The 22610-nt window shown below is 39.9% G+C and overlaps 1 protein-coding gene across 4 annotated transcripts in view; it reads left to right on the forward strand.

Annotated features, from left to right (window-relative positions):
• The window catches only part of pcnx1 (pecanex 1), a 125888-nt gene that overhangs the window by 43547 nt on the left and 59731 nt on the right, over positions 1-22610 (forward strand). For 2 of the 4 annotated variants that reach the window (XM_062968083.1, XM_062968085.1), the window contains exon 7: positions 6779-6911. The exons of 1 other annotated variant lie outside the window; for it this stretch is intronic. In XM_062968083.1, coding sequence (XP_062824153.1) covers positions 6779-6911 — 133 coding nt within the window. The remainder of the gene's footprint in view (positions 1-6778; positions 6912-22610) is intronic. One more of the 4 variants, XM_062968084.1, reaches the window with a different exon arrangement.

Genomic DNA, 22610 nt, shown 5'->3' on the forward strand with positions numbered 1-22610 from the left:
TATTCTATGCTGTGATTCCTCAGAGCTAGGATTTTATCTAAGACATGAATCTGCAAGAGATAATTGGTTATTAAATGTGAAGGACTAATGATAAGATTCTTCTGGTATAGCAGATATTTAAGGGATCCCATTTCAGTGTCATGTAACTTTTCAAAATCTTGCTATATTTTCCTATTTTGGTAGCAGAAAGAAATATCCATGATAAGTGAGGATTTCTCAGCGTATACTCACGCTCACTTTAGTGAAATGATTGCTTTTGCTATGGCAAAAGTGTAAGTTAATGAATTAAACCATGTGGGTTTTCAGACTCTTCCAGTGTATTTTCTGAGCATAGATGATGCACAATCATTTCAACCCCAGTAAAGTAGTTGTGTTTCTCTAGTATCTATGAGGTATTTCCACAAATGTTTTATTTGATAATTAGGTAATTAATATTGCTTTCTTATGCTTGAGAAACAGTTGTATAAAATATTTTTATGGATTCTGTGACTCACACAAATTGATTTACTGCATCTGCATAGTGCATAATTTGGAAACTTCTAGAGTTGTTATGTAAGCGTTTTTGGTGGTAGTTTCTCCTCCCTTGGACCAGGTGACCAGCGTGCTTGCTGCTGAGACCCCAGTTCTTTTTCATCCACTGCAGCAGAGGCTATATGTTTTCTTCTCAACTTTCTTTGGACTGCATTACAATTTGGTTTTGTTCTGGACTCTGTCTTTTAGCTTTACTCAAAGCATCTCCATTATCTTCTATTTCTCCTAGCAATTTGGCTTGAGTAGTCTTCAATGGGCTCATCTGGCTCTTCAAAGAAATATACTGCTTATCCAGGCTTAAAGTTCTTTTTTTGTGAGCAATCCCTGTCTTCTTCAGATAAGTCCACAAAACAAATTCACATATTATTTCCGTATTGTTGTTCTTCAGCTCTCATTTCCCTTGCTCATTGGTCCACCTGGCAGTATTTCCATCCAGGAAAGAGGAGATCTTTTGGAGAAATCTGAGGATGGCTCTAAATGTCCTATTAGCAATTCTTCCATTCAACCCAAAACAACTTTGGTATCGGCCTAATCAGTCAAGATGGAGGTTCAGTCCCATATTCCTTGGACACCAGGCCAGACTCTCATTCTGGAAGCCTCCGCTTTAACCTCTAAGCATTCCTCCAAGAGGTGACATAAGAAGAAAAGTGCAGGATGAGGCCCACGCTCAGTCCAAGTCATTGTCCTCTCAGACACATACTTCAGATAAAGCTGATCATCCTGTTATGATTGAATTGGTTCCTGAGAGAGAAGTCTAGATTTTTATCTCCATTGATTTAATGCAATCTTCCCTACATTCAGAGATATAGGTCATACCTTTACACAAGAAGTTACATCAAATAATTCCTGCTGATACATCCTCTAAAGGGGAAATAATTGAATCTCTGTAGTGCCCCATTGGTCATCTATGCAAGTTCTGATGGTTCATGAAGCCCAGTCTTCTCTTTTGCCTCCTTCTCAGAAGGATTTTTCTTCACCCCACTTCTTTTGCTTCAGTTTGCTCAACACCACCAGTCCTCCTCATTTTTGTCTTCATTAGAGGTATATTTTCAGGTACCAGCTCTGCATGGTCTTATATTCTCAAAGCATGGTCACTGCCACTTTGTTGGTACCATTTTAAATACAGTTGCCATTGAAATTGACATGATTTTTGGTGCTGTGGTGGATGGAAACATGATTGTTATAGGTTTTATTGCAGGAGATCACCGGTGGTGGCTCTTCATCTTCAAATCTTGTCTACAAGGAGTATAAACAGGTCTGGCATGGAGAATACCCACTACACAGCCAGTGTAGCCTACACTACCACTAGTCTGATCCACTTCACCATCAGTGAAGCTGGCATCTCCTCTTGCACCATATTTCCATACGGTACCACTGAAATTAGAACTAAGGCAAAGATCTCCTAATCGATCTGAGTCCAAATTTATGCACTAGGCCACTGAACCACTGACTCAATTGTTCCCATTTAGGCCTTCACTGTTCTTCTCAGTCATTTCCTTTGGGCCAATATCCCCAATCAACTCTTGCTGTTTTGCTTCTACTGGTACTTCCTTGAACTAAGTCCTTGGTACCAAGAACCCCATATCGACTACGTCATTTACCTCTCTTGCCATCTTGAGTAAACATACTCTTCATGATTCATTCATGGCAGATGATTCTGAGCAGATACTTCATCTACTTCATTGGGCATGCCACCATTGTGTGCTCCCACAACAGTCCTGTGGGAACATGTGTCTATTTTGCTGACTGGTTATGCCTGTGCCTTTGAAGAGCAAATATTATGGATTGCATGGCCTCGAATTCTTGGACCTAAATATGGTCTGATTCAAAATAAGTGTCCGTATATTGAGTCCGTAGCTGCCCTCTTCTTGATGGTTGTGTCTAGGTTGTGGGGCACTCCCTTTACCATACAGTCCAAATCTAAGAAAAATGATGGACTGTACTGTGGAGTAGAGTTGGGTTCTGTACTGCCTAGTGTCTCCTCATTACCTGCCTTTCTGAAAGACATGTTGTTAAAGTATATTTGTAAAGTAGCTACACAGTCACAATCTTTGACCTTCATTACTCACTATACACTAGGTGCAAGGTCAAGGGCTGTTGCTGCTTTTGGGAGAGCTCTGCTGTTTGCTTGTGCGACATGATACTCTCACTACCTGTGGTGAGTACTTGGCTAGTCTCCTATTTGTATGAGTCACAGAGACCAAGGAGAAGGAAGATTAGTTGCTTATCTGTAAGTTGTTTGAGTGGTTATCTGTGAATTCCTTCACACCCACTCTTACTCCTCGCATTGTGTCCTTGGCTATAATTTAAGCATTCATGAAATTGAGGGATTGAGTGGGAATCAGGCTGGTTACTTGGACCCAGGAGAAAAGGAGTTACCATCAAAATGTTGACATAACAGTTTCTGAGTGATGCACTGTGCAGGCACATTATGCCATTTGTGTGAGTTCACAGATAACCACTTGAAGAACTGTGGTTACAGATAAGCAACCAATCCTTTACTGTTTGGCTTGAAGGGTAATGAAGGCACACAACCTAGCTGGTTGTTAGGTCTTCAGAAGTCTTTTAAGCACCATTTTTCTATTGTTAGTACCTTGAACAACTGGTGGATTTTTTCCTGTCTCAAGCTATGTCAAGTACCATTATGAGATCAGATCTATGCATTGTATTTGGCTTTGCTCCACTTATTGGTATCTGGGATATAGCTATTAATACATTCAAACTGAATACTCCAGTGTGGCTTTTAACCAAATGACTGTAGTCTTGGGTTAATGTTCTCCATTCTCATAGCCTCTAATTTCCAAGAGCTTAAATTCAAAAAGGAAAAAGAAAAGAAGTCTTTACTTTTCTATTACACATTTCTGAATAGTTAAATAGACCTTACCTTTATCACTGATAAGCTCCAGATGTAATATTTTCAGGCTCTATATATGAATAGGGTTTTAAAATCATTAATTAGCAATGCCATACAAAAGACAAACTTGAATTTCCCATCTTCCCAGCAATACTGAGCATACAAGATAATAGGGAAAATGCAATCCAAAATAAGTAAGGTAATAGTCCAGGAAAAACTGGATACTCTAAATATGGATATAGCATATCTTGATTTAAGTAAGGTCTTCAACAAAGCCTCCCATGACCTTCTTGCAAGCTGACTAGTCATATGTGGGCTAGGCAAGGCTACTATTAGGTGGATCTATAATTGATTAAGCGACCAAACCCAAAGGGCTCCTCTGGTTCCTCTTCACCAATGGTTCCTCTTCATCCTGGAAAGAAGTGGCTAGTGAAGTGCCACAGGCTTTGGTCCTGGGCCCAGTTCTGTTCAACGTCTTTAGTAATGACTTGGATGGAGGTTTAGAGGGCAGGCTTATCAAGTTGCAGATGACATCAAATTAGGTCCTTAACAGATTAGAGAGCTGGTCCAAAATGGGAAAAATGAATTTCAACGACAAATGTAAGATACTACACTTAAGCAGAAAAAATGAAATGCAAAGATACAGAATGGATGATGCCTGGCTCAACAACAGTTCATGTGAACAAGATCTTGGGAGTCTTTGTGGACAACAAGTTAACATGAGCCAACAGTGTGATGCAGCAGCTAAAAAGGCTAAGGGGATTTTGGGCTGCAATAAAAGGAGGATAATGTCTAGGTCAAGGGAAGTCATTGTGCCTTTGTATTCTGCTTTGGTTAGACCTTGTCTGGAATACTGTGTCCAATTCTGGGCACCATAGTTTAAAAGAGATATTGACAAGCTGGAAAGTGTCTAGAGGAGGACAACTAAAATGATCAAAGGTCTGAAGACTATGCCCTATGAGGAATGTCTTAAAGAGCTGGTATGTTTAGCCTGCAGAAGAGAGGGTTGAGAAGAGACATGATAGCCATGTACAAATATGTGAAAGGATGTCATAAGAGGGAGGAGATTTTTTTTCTGCTGCCCTTGAAACTAGGACTCAGAGCAATGGGTTCAGATTACAGGAAATGAGATTCCACCTGAGCATTAGCAATAACTTCCTGACTGTACAAAATGTTCAATAGTGGATCTCTCTGCCTCTGAGTGTAGTGGAAGCTTCTTCCTTGGAGACTTTTAAGCAGAGGCTGGATGGCCATCTGTCAGGGGTACTTTGATTATGCTTTTCTGAATGGCAGGGGGTTGGACTTGATGGCTCATGTGGTCTCTTCCAATTCTATTGGTTGCACCCCAAGACAGTGCGAGCACCCGAAAACCAGGCAGGAGCCAATATAACATACAAGCTGTTTATTGAAGCAGAGTATATATATGTCTATGTACATTTAAGGTGGAAAGTCAGAGTAAGAAATAGTCCATAATATATAGTCTATTGCAATTCAGAAAGAGTTCATCAATGTCCAATTTGTAATCCACAAGTGAAGCTTGATAGCTTCCTTTAAGAAATCAAAGTTTGTCCATGAAACAATAGCAGGAACAAAGCGCTGCAAATCCACTTGAAAAGTCCCGTAGCAAAATCAAGGAAGCAAGGTAAACAAGGTCAATCTCGATTCAGGAACAAGGAAGTCTCAGTAACAAGGCAAGGTCTACTCGGGAGTCACGGCTCGACGCGGCTCGCCTGGAACTGGGAACTCGACACGGATTCAGGAGACAAGGCAAGGAGCTGGAAACTGGAACCTCTTCCGAGGAAAGGCAAAGTTGACACCATAATGAGAATAGTGTGAGGAGTACTTTTAACAGAATCCCAAGTCTGCAAGAATTAGGGAGTACAGGACCCACAAAGTTCTCATGGGAAAATTAATCATTATCCAATTTGAGAGCGAGTCTCCAACTTCTTCTCACTCCTTGTTTCTTGCTCCTATCTTTTGTAACAAAATCTCTCCGATTAAAAGTTCTATTCTCCCCCAAGTCTGTACCATCTGGTATGGGTAACACTGGAGAGATTTTGGAATGTTCATCAATTAGCGGATCCTGTGATTCCACAATATCCGGCACCTGCAAGGCCATGGGGCCTGGAACTGAAGCAGGAATGTCCTCGAATTCCATCGCCTCATCTGTTTCTAACTCTTAAGTCTCAATGAAACCTGGGCCATGATGGCTGAGCCACAACACTATTCTACGATTCTATCTTCCCTTTTCCAGAAGGTTAAAGGTAGACAGTGCTACTGAAGATAAATAAAATAATATCCCAAGTATTTTAACACAAATACAAGACACTTTCAGTCTGCTGGCCCCTTGACATCTGAATATGTTGTAAATGAAGATATAACACTCCATGAAATGTTCTGAACAAGAAAAGGAATTCTAAAGAAGAGACCAAGATGCTGCCTGGTATTTACCCTGCTATTCTTAATTTATACTGCATTTTTAGTTTTACAGGGTAAGTCACCTCTGTTCAAATTTTATGGATAGGTAAACAAAATCAGTACTCTCATCACAAAAAATGGAACTCAATTGTTTGTCTAACCAGAGTTGTTTCCCCATATATTGAAAGGTGAATGAATGAATCTCCCAGAAATAAATTCAAGAGGTTTTGTCACATACATGACAGGCAAGTGGGAATGCTGGAACCAAGGGGTGTTGATTTAAGTCAAAACAATTGAAACCATTGACTGAAAAAGTTGTCTAAATCAGTCATTGAAGTTTTCCATTTTGCAGTACATTTATTTCCTGAACAAGATGCTTGCTAACGCAAGCATATTGTTTTGTTACTAAATTCATCCTCTGTATACTGTACTCCACTACAAAATTCTGCAAAACTCTACTTGGGCAAGGGAGAGATGTGAAATCATTTTTATTTGACTCTGTCAGAACTAAGGCCAAAGCCCAAAGAGGCATGACATTGGTTTCATGAACCCACAGGAAATTTATGTTTCTTTTCTCAATGTCCCTCCTGTAAGTTAGATTTTAATATTGAAAAGCAGGCAGTAACTTTAGCATTCAGAGATTTATGAATTCACTTTGACAGATAAGTATGGACTGAATTTTTGAATTTCGGTTCAAAAACCAAGGTTTTTGTAAAGTAGTACACTTACTATAATTGTGTTCTTAACTTAAATTTATTGACCTTATAAATCAGTTTAACAAAGTTGAGAGAGCAAACATTTATACATTTTAAGATAACAATTCTACCATTAAACTTCTTCATTTGTAATTGAATTTTAAATGATCAAGTTCTTTGCATCAGAATGAACCATTATCCTTACTTGTGGGGGAAAGCATAATATGCTGTGTACATAACTGGACTAGGCTCCAATTTGACTTGGTCTGTCTTGATGCAGCAGCACAAGCCAGTGAGGAGGCGGTCACAGTTCGTCGTGAACGCAGCACATTTAGGCGTCAGGCAGTACGCCGCCGTCACAATGCAGGGAGTAACCCTACCCCTCCTTCATTGCTCATCGGCTCACCCCTCAGGTATGGTATTTGTGTTCCACTGTATGTAACATGCATGCAGCTGATCACTGCTTCCCATCCCCAAAAATGTTGAAGAAAAATGTTTTGTTTTGCCTTGCCTTCCCAATCAGCCAGTCTCTTTGAGCTGCTACTGCATGCATTTGTGATATTTATGGATTGTGCACGTGTACAGTATGCTGTTTATATCTACGCCCCACTCCCCACATGAGCATGTAGCCCAGTGAATTACGTCTAGGTCAAACAAATGCTAACAAACTGCCTTAAAATGAGCTCTTTCATTTAAGTTGGTCAAAATCTCAACTTCACTATTTTTTCTAGAAACCAAAAATGTTGACATTGCTGCACTTAATGCTGCAACTTAGCCTACTGCTGAACATGAAAGCAAGAGCTATGCAGTAGATGAGTTCAATTTCTGCAAAAAAACAAAATGTTTAATGAACCTTACTTATTCATATATTAGTTTCACTCAAGCAGAATGTTATCAGTGTCCTACTACCTATCTAGTTAAACTTATTTCCCAGTTTTCATTCTCAGTTACAAGCATTTCCTCTTTAAATTCTAGATGAAAACAGATTCAAACACCAAGAAATAAATTACTCCTTTTGTAATAATGAGTCAAAATATTAATTTAAATATGTCTCTAATTTTAAAAGTTAAGATAAACACCAGATTATAAAGCACTGTTATTATTCTGGTATTCATACAGAAATCTTAACTGTGCTTGTTCTACTGGAACCCAAAGGAAGAAATTTTGAGTATCCCTTATCTGAAATGCTTGGGATCGGAAGTTTTGGATTTTAGATTTGTGGAATACATGTAATTGCAGATATGTACATAATAAGATACCTTGGAGATGAGACTCAAGTCTAAACATGAAATTCATTTTTGTTTCATAGACACCTTACACACATAACTTGAAGGTGATTTTATGAAATATTTTCAATAAGCTTGTGCATGAAACAAAGTTTGTGTACATTGAAAGCAAAAGCATTACTATTTCAGCACCCATGTGAACAATTCTGGATTTCAGAATTCCAGATAAGGGATGTTCAACCTGTATGTGTGTGAGGTGCACACTCAGAGAGAGCAAGTGTGCACCTAGTATTCAGAAAAAGTTTAATGTAATTCTTAGAGATCAAAGGTTCAGTTAACCATAATATTTAAGTCCCATCATATTTTTTTCATTATTGAAATGCAACTCATTAGGATGGATTCAGAAATAGGCAATCAGAACCTTCTTGTGTAATGGGTACTTTCCTGGCTCATCTCTCTCAAAATAGTTTCCTATTTTGAGTCTGTTCTGCCCAGATCTTGGGGATTAAGAGATCTTCAGAGATGGTATGTGATGGGGCAAAAGGGGATGAGAAAATCAGAAGAATTTGGGGTGGCCTTTCATAAGCAGAAGTACCCTTCCACTCATAAAAGATGTGTGGATTCAAGCTGTAATAATTACATTTAATAACCATGCACTTTGCTCACTGGGTCTTATCTACAGCAACAGAACAAACGTTTATAGTAATAACTTGAAAAACTAATTTAATATAACAGAGAAAAAAGAATATGTGTATATAAGATGACCAATTTTTATAGAATGAAATAGTAAAGTCCAGAATAAAAATACAAAATGAAGACAGAGGATTATGCAAAGTTAGAGCTATAATAATTTAATGAGATAAATAGGTGTCTGAAGTATTAGATATATGTGAAATATTTCACTTGAAAACATTTAATTTATTACAGTGTGTAAAGTGAAAGAGGCTGAAAATATCGACAGCAATACACATCTGTTTTTGACAAGTCTATAGTGCCCCTTGGAAACATTGTTATAGTTTTGTATATTTTATTGCTCTTTTGGACTACAATCCATAGATACGAATGACAACATTGACTAATCATTTTATATCCTGCACTTTTGTACAGAGGTGGTTTCTGATTTTTAAGAAATGTTTATGAAGTGGACAGTACCATAAAGCTTGTTTCATATGGAATAGTGCCTACTCTCTTCGTACAGAATTAGCTGTAGCAAAGTTGCAAAACTTCTCAGTTTCTAAGTCAATCATTTACTCACCTAGACAGGAGATTGTAATGAACATAATTCAATGAGTGTTTGAAGTATATAAAATGAACTTCATTTTATATTAGAGGCATTAAAATTTCCAGTTATATATCACTATCACAAAAATCATGGTACAAAATTACATGTGCTTTTATTATTGGCCCTAAACAAAATGTAAACTTAGGCATATTCATCAGCTTCCATGCTGCTTTACATGTAAGTTTAACAAAATTATACACACAAAAATGGGTGTGCGTGTGCAGTGTAGGCAACACAGGCTTGATAAAGAAGACTAACAATATGCATAGCATGGCTTCTCACTCTGTAAAAACCTAGTCATGAAAAGTGGCATTATAACATTTTAAATCTACCACTTCAGGAGTTTTCTGGCGGAGCTGCAAGGAGGCCCAAGAGGAAGCTGCCACTGCCGCTGTGCGGAGGGAGTTTGAGAGAAGGAGAGGGAACAGCAGGAGGACTTTTTTCTCCCTCTTCCTCCGGCTGGAAGATGTGAAGGAGGAAGAGGCAGTGGAGGGGGAAGCAGAGGCAGCTTCCTCTTGGGCCTCCTTGCAGCTCCGCGCCCTCTTCTGCATGGAGCCCGCCCTGCCATCCACCGCCTCAGAGCAGCTGGTGGGAGCCTTTAAGCTCCTCAAAGGTGAGCAAAGAAGCTGTGGGGAGAAGAAATCTTCCATTGGAACTTCCTCCGGAGCCTCCCTCCCTCCCTCCCTCAAGGCACCTTCCCCACGGCCTAGCCAAGCCCCCAGCTTAGATAATAAGCCCCACCCCCCTATTATCCATCAGTTTTGGTTATCCGAGATTGGGCCCGCCAGTTTAACTCGGATAACCGGAACTCTACTACACATCATTTTCTGATGAAGTGTGATGATGTCTTGATACTCTTTCCTATGTTTTCTTGCTTAGGATTCTTTCTCTGCACAAGGTAGCTTGTTCAGATGTAGGGTTATGAACTCCTCTTTGCTTTCTTCTCACTTTGTAAAAAAGAAGATTTAGTTTGTTAAATGGAAATAAATTCATATGGGAGTGATAAGCAGATACTAAACATATTTTGTAAGTAGGAGCTGCTTGCTATTCCACACTATTTTCTTGGCTTCTTGATAGTCCTAACTCAAAGCAGATTTATTTTGAATGATGACACTTAACACATATGTAAACCCCACTGCTCTGGTTACAACTAAAAATAGGATTTAGGCCTTTATCTTTTTCATCAGAATTTTCATAAGTAACAAACGGGTGTTTTGTTATGAAAACAACATAGTCACCAACAGTTTTTGATGTTTTTGTCTAGTTCTCTTAAATAAATGGTAATCTTATTTTCTCTTTCACGAAGCCAATAAAGTCTTCTTTTTTCCAAAAAAAAAAGCCAGAAAAGAAACACTTAAAATCAGATAATCATTTATTGCCTTTAAAGTATGTGCCACAAGCGGAGATATAAATTTAAGAATATAGATTGACTCCTAAACCTCCAGCAGTTTTTGCAAAGTACACTATTGTGATAACCTGTGACACATTAAAGTAATTATTTACAGTCCTTTTTCCAGGTTATTCAGCATTGCTAGGCTGTGTTGTTTTGATTTTAAGTGTAGTATCAATCCAGACATAATGAAAGAGAGAGTAAGTATATAGAAAGCTATTGTTACATTCATTCATTTGTTCTAGGTCAATATTGTTTCAATGACTGATGATGAATCCCCAACGTTTCATACAGTGATCTTTCCCATTCCTGCCTGAGATACCAGGGATTGAGTCTGGAATGTTTTGCATGCAAAGCATGTGACCAACTACTCTGCTATGGCCTTTCCCCTAGTATCTGGATTAAATGCCTTTAATTAATAATCCACACATACTTTCTCTCTCATGCTCTCAAGGTGAATATTGGCAGTACTCTTAACTATATCTTTCAGCCAGTAAAAGCAACAATTTAAAAAACAGTGCTTTGGAGAGAAAAATCTAGCACATGAGTAATGGGTAGCAAATTGTTTTTCACATATTGAAAACATTACTATATTAAAATTAAAACTAGTCCTAATTCTAAAAATGTCTTTGTATAGATTAGTCTTATTCCAAGTGATGATCCATGGAGCAGTGCCAGCCCTTGAACCATCAGCTATCAGGCCCTGGATAGCTTTTAGAAAATACTGTATGTACTCATGTATAAATTGTCCACGAGTATCAGTAAAGGGCATATTTTGGGGCCAAAAGTATGGATTATTGTATGAACTGTGCATAAATTAAGGGCTATTATGCAGAGACAGGAAAGCACCAATGCCATCTCAAGTTGCCAGCCACCATCATTACTCAACTCATTCATTCAGAAAGGGCAGAAACTACATCGCAAAAGAAAGATTAGCAAGGGTCAGTGCTTTTTTTTTAGGTTCTCTGGGGATGGGCTGAGATCTTGGTTTTCACCACTCAGAAAGCTGGATGATTTTTTTTAAATGTATACCTGACCAATGTATAAGTCCACACAGGTTTTACTAAAATTTCTAGACTTCTACAGCAGTTTATAGGGTAATGAAACAATTATAGCCAAGGGGCACAAATATGGTACTCATCGCTTCTCAGAGAGCTTGAAATACACTGTTCTAGAAGACTCTAGAGCAGACCTGCACCACTTGGCATTTGGTAGGGGCCAAAATTAAAATAGGCCAAACTTTTTCGGACTGCAGATAGGTTTTTAGTGCCTAACCAGACTACAACTCCCAGGATTTCATAGCATTCAGTCTTGGCAGTTAAAGTGGTGCCGGACTGCATTAATACTACAGTGTAGATGCAACCTATGACACTGGAATGGGAGAGCCTGCCCACATTTCATGAATAGACCCTGGTAATCTCACTTTTGGACTATAACTCAAAATCCTCCATCCAACAAGATCAACGACCACAGTGGTTTGAAGATTTTAGGACTTGTAGTCCAGAAGTGACTTTTGCCAACTCTAAGAAGTCACACACTGTCCAGCAGATGGCAAATCATTTTGATGAGGATTTAAAAGAGGGTGGGTGGAGAAGCAACCTGTTTCATTGGCTTGGAGTTTTACATAGTAAAAGTGGAACGCACCACCGAGCACTAGCCCCCATCCCTCAGATGTCAGAGGCTTTCGTGCCTGATTGGCTCACTCTTCTGATAGTGTTTGTTTATTGTTGGCTAGTTTATTTCCCTGGAAGGAATTTTCAATATTCTTCATGCCTAGTCTGGGCAATTGCCATGAATAATTGGGCAAGGGGAGGAGAAAGTGAGGCCCCTTGCTGATGCCTGGGGCTGAGAGGGGTATGTTTCTTTCCATACCCCGCAGATCTCAGTTGGTTCCCATGCTCTCCTGCCACCACCAACTTAGAAAAAAACATCTCCTCTTCCCCAAAAAGCACTCATTACATCTTTATTTTCTTTTACATCCTCTACATTTCTCAAGGCCCGCAAGCCATATGTTGTGCAAGTCTGCTTTAGAATGATTTTAGCATCTTCCAGAAGATACTAATAATGTTTAAAATATCTAGTACTTGGAATTGTTTTAATAATTGTAATCCTTATGGCTCCTAACAGTCCGTACAAATTGTGCACTCCATCCTGCTTTTATGGAAAAAAAGAGGCATCTTAATAGTTCTACTGTTAATACATATGAGATTTTTTTTTTTTGTTTAAATATTAATCATGTGACTGCTGTGAGATTGTAATTTCTTTGGTTAAGTGTGATAAAAGTAAACATTCTGAAGTATTTTACTGAAATAACAGTATGTGACATCAGTTCGTTTCAATAAAGAGTTTGGTACTTTCTCCGTGAAGGGTGTTAGACATTCATTGCACAGCTATGTCTTCATCAGGCCAATTATTAACTTTTAAAGTTAGCCTACTGAGTTTTACCATCTTTACAACATGGCCTTAAGAGCATACAATGATTAAATTACTGTGCAAATTGACTGTATGCAAAGTTAGTGTCTTAAATTATTCATTCATAAACAGATATTGCAAACAATTCTATACTACTGTAATCCTGATTCTACTGTCAATAACTACTGTCAATAACTTAGTAAATATATCAAGTATGGAAACTATTTTTTGATCTTTTTAATTTTAGTGCAGCTTTTTACATTCTAAACTCATCTGTAAAACTCTAAGTAAATTTTTAAATCTTACTGCAGCACTTTAGCATTAGAGCTATTGTTTTTCCTAGTTTAGTTTTACTAATGCAAGTAGTTCTACTAGCTTTACATTAAATTTACTAGTGTATTAGAGAGTTTTTTTGTTTTTTTGTTTTTTATGATACAGCCAGCATGATATATAGTGGTTTGCATGTTGAACTAGGACTCTAAGAGACTCCTACTTGACCATGTAAACTCACTGGGGGATTTTGGGTAAGTCACATTCTCTTAGCTTCAGAGGAAGGCAAGGGCAAATCTCTTTTGAATAAGTTTACCTTGGGATCAACATTTGTCAGAAATGACCTGAAGACACTCGAGTAGTTTTTACTAGACCTGTGCAATCAATGAAAAAAAGTTTCAGTACTCATTACAAAATTGTGAGGGGGAGGACAAATCGTTTCTAAAGTGTGTCTAAAATATTGTAAGACAGGGGTCCTCAAACTTTTAAAGCAGAGGGCCGGTCCACAATCCTTCAGACTGTGGAGGGGCCGAATTATCATTGGGGGGAAAAACCGAGCAAATTCCTATGCACACTGCACATGTCTTATTTGAAGTGTGGGCCTGCTTCTGGCCAATGAGATAGTCAAGTTAATTAGGATTGTTGTTGTTGTGTGCCTTCAAGTCATTTCAGACTTCGGGCGAGCCTAAGTTTAAAATTATTTATTTATTCATTTACTACATTTATTTATTACATTTATATCCCGCCCTTCTTACCCCGAAGGGGACTCAGAGCAGCTGTATGCACATACAATATATTATATTATTAGCGTAGCACAATATTAGCATTATATATTAGTATATTGAACTATACTGTAATATTATATGTAATATATATCATATAATTAATATTATTATATGGTATTATTAGTATTATATTGTATAACATTATATTATTATCAATATTATATGTATATACAATATATTATATTATTTAAAATGATATAAAAATATTATATTATAAAACTGAGGGCGGGGGCCAGGTAAATGACCTTGGAGTGCCGCATCCGGCCCCCGGGCCTTAGTTTGGGGACCCTTGTTGTAAGAGATCTGAATTATAACTATAACAATATAATGATTTTTGTTACTTTTTTGTTATGTAATTGTGCACGTGGGGAAGCTTCTGGGGCTCCTTTCTCATTTGTAAATCTATCAGGATGAAACTTGCTACAGTTGTAGAAAACATTTACCATTGTTACCCCCCCCCCCCCCCCGCCCCAAGTTTCAGAACATTTTACACATCCACTGATTTTTGGAAATTTTAAATGTTTTTATGAACTTAAAAAAACCTACAAGAACTATCTCCTTGAATTTTTGTTTCAATGATACAACATAACCAGGGTTTAATTCCCCCAGGTTTCAGAAAGATTTGCACATCCACTGATTTTTAGGGAATTATAACCAATATAAACTTAACCGTACTATTTCAGTGGAAGACCCTAGCGGCCATCCAGTCCAACCCCCTTCTGCCAGGCAGGAAAAGCACAGTCAAAACACCCCCAACAGATGCCCGTCCAGCCTTTAAAATAATAATAATAATAATAATAATAATAATAATAATAATAATAATAATAGGAAATCTAGATAAACTTTGGAGTTACTACTTCTCAACTTTGCCTACCTCACAGGATTTATTCAACTCCCAACAATCCCCTTTTATCTTGAAATCCCTTTAGAGAATGAACATGAATTTCCCCCCACCAAAACTTTCACGTAGGAGGAGGAGGCATAAGGCAGTAAGCAGAATTCTGGCAAATGTAGTTTAGGAAGGCGAGGACCCCTGTGGCAGAGAATTCAAAAGGCCCTGCTATAAACTACATTTCCCAGAATTCTGCTTGCTTACTGGGGCTGCCCTCATTAAAGCCTCAATGTAATGGTCTCTGCCTGTCTCTCTGGGCTGACCACGTGCCAGAGGGGCTTCTTCCTTGCCCAGCCGTCCAGTCAGGCATCCTTCCCGCCTACCCAGTCTTCCTGGGTGCCCCTCACTGCTCCCTTTGGGGAAAGAGCCTCGGGGCCCTTTGGGGGAATCCAGCCCTTCTAGGGGAGAAGCAGTGCCTGCGACTGAAACCTGGAGCTACTTGCGAGAATTACATAACTCTTTCAAAAAGCCATAGGTCAATGTTTTGAATTTTAAGTTTTTTTGCGGGGGCGCTACCCGCGTTTCTTAATATTGTGTCATATGTATGAATCTTATGAAATACATCTGACGTACAAGGTACAAACCTTTTGCACAGCCCTCGTTTTTACACTAGCCGTTTACAGTTCAATAAACTCTGTATTCATGTGCTAATGAGTTCTTCATAATCTATTTTCAAGTAGGGTGATTGCTTTTTCATCTTGTTTATAGGAAGGCTACCTCTACTGCCATGGATATACCACTTTTCCTAATTGCTGAGGGTTGTGTGTTGGTTGTGCAAAATATTGTGTAAAAAGTAAAATGAACAGCAGGGGGAAAGACAGACAGTTGGGTATAACCATGCCATATTGGGAAGAGAGAGAGAATTTTATTTCTACTCATTTCAAATTTATATCTAGTTAAGGCTGTCTGATATGTTGACACTAGCCTTTGAGAAGAATCAAAAGTCCAGCTTATTTCTTATCTAAATTGGAAGATGCTATCACTTAACAAACAGGAAAGCAGATATATGGCTGCTGCAGAATTACTGAACATCCATGTTTTTCTGAGCTGTTCAAACTAACACTGCTTACTGGTCTGTCTGTTGCATGAATATTTATCTGTTTATCCGCCACAAAAAATGAGCCTTGAATGATTGCAAATATTAATCAGCACCACCATATACTCACTGTGATTATTCTAACCATTCTATTTTCTTAGAGCAAAACTAAATAATAATAGTTCCTCAGTTTTAACTTTTAGGTGACTTCAGAGCAGGGGTCCTCAAACTTTTAAAGCAGAGGGCCGGTCCACAATCCTTGAGACTGTTGGGAGGCCGAATTATCATTTTAAAAAAACCCAACAAATTCCTATGCCACTGCACGTGTCTTATTTGTAGTGCAAAACAACAAAAACAATGAAAGAACAATACAATATTTAAAAATGAAAACAATTGTAACCAACACAAACCTATCAGGATTTCAATGGGAAGTATGGGCCTGCTTCTAGCCAACATAGTCAAGTTAATTAGGATTGTTATTGTTGTGTGCCTTCAAGTCATTTCAGAATTTGGGCGAGCATAAGTCTAAAATTATTTATTTATTCATTTACTACATTTATTTACTACATTTATATCCCGCCCTTCTCACCCCGAAGGGGACTCAGAGCAGCTGTATGTACAGTAGAATCTCACTTATCCAACACTCACTTATCCAACGTTCTGGATTATCCAACGCATTTTTGTAGTCAATGTTTTCAATAGATCATGATATTTTGGTGCTAAATTTGTAAATACAGTAATTAAAAAATAACATTACTGACTTGAACTACCTTTTCTGTCAAATTTGTTGTATAACATGATGTTTAGGTGCTTAATTTGTAAAATCATAACCTATTTTGATGTTTAATGGACTTTTTCTTAATCTCTCCTTATTATCCAACAAATTCGCTTATCCAACGTTCTTCCAGCCCGTTTATGTTGGATAAGTGAGACTCTACTGTACATACAATATATTATATTATTAGCATAGCACAATATTAGCATTATATATTACTATATTGAACTATACCACTATACTGTAATATTATATGTAATATATAACATATAATTAATATTATTATATGGTATTATTATTATAAGTATTATATTGTATAACATAATATTATTATCAATATTATATGTATGTACAATATATTATATTATTTAAAATGATATAAAATATTATATTATAAAACTGAGGGCGGGGGCCAGGTAAATGACCTTGGAGGGCCACATCTGGCCTCCGGGCCTTAGTTTGGGGACCCCTGCTTCAGAGTCTTTAGTGTATAGCATATACATAACAAGACACAGTATCAAACTTTCGGAGGAAATAGTACTTGTTAACATTCTCATTCTTAAAGATTTCTTTAGCTAATGATGTTACTAAAATCTTCGTCCATAGCAGCAGAAAAGCTCACTTGACTTTTCAAATACATTAAAAAAAATAAAAACCCTGGAGAGTGCTTGTTTTATAAACCCTTGTCTTATTTTTCTCTGTTGGTCAACAGCAGCTATTCTAGAAACGGGTAGGGGGAGTATCCCTTCTTCCCAAGTGTGTTTTTCCAGGGATCTGAAAATTAATAATGAACGTGAAGTGCTTTTTCACTAGATAATTCCTATTTACATGTTCACTTGTTTCTCCCTTATCATGTTGTCTTGAGGAAAGTGATGGTTGAAACTGTACACTCCCATAGTTTCTTAATTTTTCTAGTGTAAAATATTTTGTGATATTTCTGACAATAATTGATTGGTTTGCTTGGCAAATACAGTAAAAACCTTTCTGCTTCTAATATAGTTCTAAGTGTGAATCTGATTAATGCAACAAGTTATGTATAAACAACCATTTTAGGATGCACGAGCTAGAAATGTGGCTATTCTTTTTGACAGATCCAAATTTCAGCATACTGTTTACTTTTTCTGTACATAATATGTCATTAAATTGAGCTGTATTGGTTATTTATCAGTCAGTGTTAGCTTAAATGACACATGAGTCTTATTCTACCCTAATACTAGCTGAGCATATTTAGTGTGATTCAATAGAGCAGAATATTTTAAAAAGTAAATACAGTATTTTTATAGATGTCTCTCGTGAAAGTAACTTTTTGTTTTTATAGAACTGGCATTGATTGTTCATTTTGTGATAGTTTTGTACAATTTATTCACAAAATCAAGATGCTAGTCAAAGAGTGATATAGTACATTGGAAGGGGCATATCTACATGAGTTTAGCTGCACTTGCCTCTTTCGTGATTACAAACCTAAGATACCTCATAGAAATATCTAATTTCTCCTTCGTGGTCTCTGTGAAATCGCACATATGGTAGAAAATTTCATGCATGTGCAGTAGTTCAGAACCTATAACAAGCTCTCTGACTCTTTAACTACAGCCCCACCCTTCCTCCCCAGAGGATATATAAGAAACAGGTGGGGACAGAGCCGGTCCAACAATGAGGTGAATTAAGCGGTCGCTTCGGGCGCAAAACATTGTTGATTTGTTGATTTGTTGTAAAACATAATGTTTTGATGCTTAATTTGTAAAATCTTAATGTAATTTGATGTTTAATAGGCTTTTCCTTAATCCCTCCTTATTCAACATTTTCGCTTATCCAACGCTTTTATTTTTCAGTAATTGGTTTGGGGGGCGGGGGGCGCCAAAATTCTGTTCGCCTACACTTGAAAAATACCTAGGGCCAGCTCTGGGTGGGGATGTAGCCTTAGTTACTTTTTTCCACCCTTGCAAAGGCAGTGTTAGGAATCTCTCTCTCTGTGCTTACATTGGATTCTTTGGATAAATACCTTGGATTGTGTTTGACTACTCTTTTGGATATTGATACTGGACTGCTGACTTACCTTCTCCATTGACTTGGACTGTTGACCATTCCTGTCTTCTGGTGGCCCTGACTTGGACTGTGTTTGACCATTCCTAAGGCAAGTATGTCTACATTACTTTTTAAAAAGTGTATTGCTTGTGGGGGAAAGTTGCCTGATTCTGACGGTCATGCAAAATGTTTGCTATGCTTGGGAGAGTCTACTTCAACTAAAAGTTGTGTTTGCCAGTCCTTTACTTCCCAGGCAAGGAAAAACCGCCAGGCTCGCTTGAAAGCTTTGTTGTATGAAAAGGCACTTCTCCCTGCGACGTCTCCATGCCACGTGGACGACAGAAACTCCCGCCTCTAATGCTGATTACCGTGTTGAGCCATTGCCTTCCCAGTACATCCACCGAACTCACCTGGTGGTAGAGTGTACTGTTTTTGCCTTCCAATTGATGTGCCTCATCATAGCCAGCCGTCTTTTAAGCGGCGCCAGCCTGTGGCCACCCCATGGCTCCTATGATACCAGATGCTACAGTTCATGATGAATCCAAGGGTTCCTCGCCTTCATGCCATACCCCTCCACAGCCAGGGGATGATGTTGGGGAGAAGAAGCCTAATCCTCCTGAGGATACCTCCTCTTTTGTGGCCCTTATGACTCGGCTTACACAAGCCTTAGACTGTTCAGCAGCAAAGGCACCAGAGGTGGTCCAAGATCCCCTCTTTCCTTCCAACCAACAGGAAGAATATGCGTCTCCACCTTCTACGGTACCATCGCTTCCTTTTTTAATTAAGCTGGCCAGATCTTCCACCTGGAACTGTACCACCTATGGCAAGACACTATGATGCCATGTATCGCGTTGACCTGGCAGAGGCTCAATGGGTAGCGAGGCCACCCAAGCCAAATTCTGTTGTAGTGGATGTCCACCAGGGAAAGAATTCCAAAAAGACGCTCACTACTCCACTGGATAAGGATGGGAGGAAGATGGAGGCTTTTGGGAAGAAGGTCCACATAGGCAGAGGCTTTGTGGCACGCCTCGCCCATTATGGTGCCTACATGGCTGCATACCAGCATTTTTTTGGACCAAGTTAACACCTTACCTAGATCTCCTACCTGCAGATCAGCAGGCTCTTCCTCGAGCGTACCAGCAAGAGGCTTTGCTTTTGGCCAGGGCTCAAAAAGAAATGGCCAGACACACCGCAGAGACAGCAGGAAGGTTTTTTGCAACGGCTACTGCCATTCGCAGACAGGCCTGGCTGAGGACATCCTCTCTCGCTGAGCCTGGAAAGGCTCTTGCAGAAGAATTACCTTGGCGTGATGACACCTTGTTTAATCCAGACACAGATACTAATCTTAAGACCAAGCAGGAAGTGCGACAAGCAGCCAATAAGTATGGCTTCTCATCGCAAACATCGTCTCAGCCTAAACCACGTTGGCAGCCTCTTGCAATTTCTCGCCATTCATATACATCACAGCGCTCATTTCCTCGACCTCGGTCTCCCTCCATGGGCAGACAGTCCCAATCTGGGATAGGTCGGTAGCCTGGTAAGGGCAAATTCCAGGCTTAGCCAAGGTGGCGATTTTAGTGCTTCTTCATCGTCTTCATCACAAAGCTCACCTTCTACACACACGGTGTCAGGTTCTTTGGGGAATCTATCTCCGCCTCTACGTTCCACCTCACCACAACAACCGCTTCCAGTGGTCTATTTTGGAACACGGCTTATGCCATTTTTTCCAAGGTGACAATATATTACTTCAGATGCATGGGTGCTGGATGTAGTACAAAACGGGTACTCTATTGAGTTTAAATCTGTCCCAAAGGTTTAACGCATTCGCTTCAACCCTATATATATCCCAGGTGCTTCTGGATGAGATCCGTACCCTGTTGCGGAAGTGTGTAATTGTGCCCTTGCACCCATCCCTTTTTTCTCGTGCTTATTTCTCTAGATATTTTCTTGTGTCCAAAAAAAATGGTGGACAACACCCGATTTTGGACCTCAGAGGCCTTAACAGACATATTTGTTCATGGCGGTTTCGCATGATCACACTCTTCATCATTCTCTCCTTTCTTTCACGGGGTGCTTGGTTCACCACCATAGATCTTAAAGATGCTTACTTTCATATCACCAGTGAGCAGAACACCACCGCTACTTGGCATTTATGATCGGTGACTAAGCTTTTTCCTTCAGGGTTCTTCCTTTCGGGATCTCCACTGCACCACGGGTATTCACTAAGTGCATGGTGGTGGTGGCAGCACCCCTTAGTCTCCTGGGAATCATGGTGTTCCTCTATATTGACGACTGGCTTTTAGTCGCCCAGACTCGTGAACGTCTTCTCCAAGACATAAACACCACGTCATACCTTCTTCAGGATCTGGGCGTTGTCATAAATCAAGCCAAATCACACTTGCAACCAGCTCAACGCATTCAGTTCATTGGAGCCACCCTGGACTCCATGACCTCACGAGCCTACCTTCCAGAGCAGCGTTTCGAGGCCCTTCAGTCACTGCTGCTTCAAATCATCAGGAAGCGTCGGGTGCCGGCCAGCCATATTCGGTCGGTTCTCGGCCATATGGCTTCCACGACATCAGTGACTCTTCTCTCACATCTTAGGCTGTGGCCACTCCACTCGTGGTTTCTGCATGTCTTTCACCCTCTTTGTCACAGCCCCCGCTGCATCCTGCGCTTCCCTGAAAGTGTACGTCATTCCCTTCAAAGGTGGCTGCACCGCCCCAACGTCTGCACCGGCATGCCATTTTGGCCACGGCAGCCAACAGTTCAGCTTACAACAGATGCATTGATGCAAGGTTGGGGCACACACATGGGGGCCCTCACCGCCCACGGTCGCTGGTCCCAACAAGAAGCCATGAATCACATAAACTTCCTAGAGCTGTTGGCAGTCTTCAAGGCACTCAAGTCATTCGAACTCTCTCTCCACAGTCAAGTCATGCAGCTTCTGACAGACAACACAACTGTGAGTTGGTATGTCAACAAACAGGGAGGCACCTGCTCCCGTTCACTTCTTCGACTCACCTTATACATATGGAACTGGTGTGTTCTCAGGAACATACATCTCACTGCCATCTATCTGCCAGGAGAAGAGAATACTCTAACAGACCAGCTCAGTAGACGACTGCCATCGATGCACAACTGGTTGTTGCACCCTGACGAGATCCGCCACTCTCTTTCACAGGTGGGGACAACCTGCAATAGATGTTTTTGCAGCACCACACAATGCAAAGTGCGAACTTTATTGTGCAAGGATGCCTCGCGGCTCTCGCCAAGGCTGTCTGGGGAATGCTTTCCAATTCAGTTGGCACAGTCCTCTCCTTTACATGTTTCCTCCTATTCCCCTTCTCACAAGGGTTGTGGCAAAGATAGACGAAGATGATGCAGATTGCATTCTCGTCACCCCATGGTGGCCTTGCAAACCATGGTTCGCACCTCTTCTGGCCCTGTCCGCCAAGGACTTCATCCGCCTGCCCAGCAGGCCGGATCTCCTCTCTTCCCACCCCGGCCAGATTCTACATCCAGATCTACTCCACCTCCGGCTGACGGTGTGGCGCATCAAGCGCCAGAGCTGTCCTCAGCAGTGACAGCTATTCTCAATGCAGCTCATTGTGACACTACGAAAACATCTTATGCCGCCAAGTGGAAACGATTCATGGACTTTGTTGCTGAGCACAACACAGATCCTTTGTCGGCCCCTATGCCTCTACTTTTGGATTTTTTGGCATAACTTGCAGCGGCTGGATTGTCCTTGTCGTCCATAAAGTGTTATCTGTCTGCCATATTGGCTTATCGTAAAAGGGTAGGTCTGCCATCCTGTTTTATGGATCCGCTGGTGAAGCTGTTTTTACAAGGCTGTAAGAACATTCGGCCACAAGTCAGGCCTTTGCCTCCAGCATGGCAGCTGGATCTTGTTCTCCTAATCTGATTACGGACTTGGAGCGCTCTCTTCATCTCCTCGAAGTTCGATGAGCCCTTCCTTTCTATTTGCATAGAACAGCTTCTATCTGTAAAACCCCGAG

Source organism: Anolis carolinensis, chromosome 1 (genome assembly GCF_035594765.1).
Source record: "Anolis carolinensis isolate JA03-04 chromosome 1, rAnoCar3.1.pri, whole genome shotgun sequence".
Classification (NCBI taxonomy): Eukaryota; Metazoa; Chordata; class Lepidosauria; order Squamata; family Dactyloidae; genus Anolis; species Anolis carolinensis.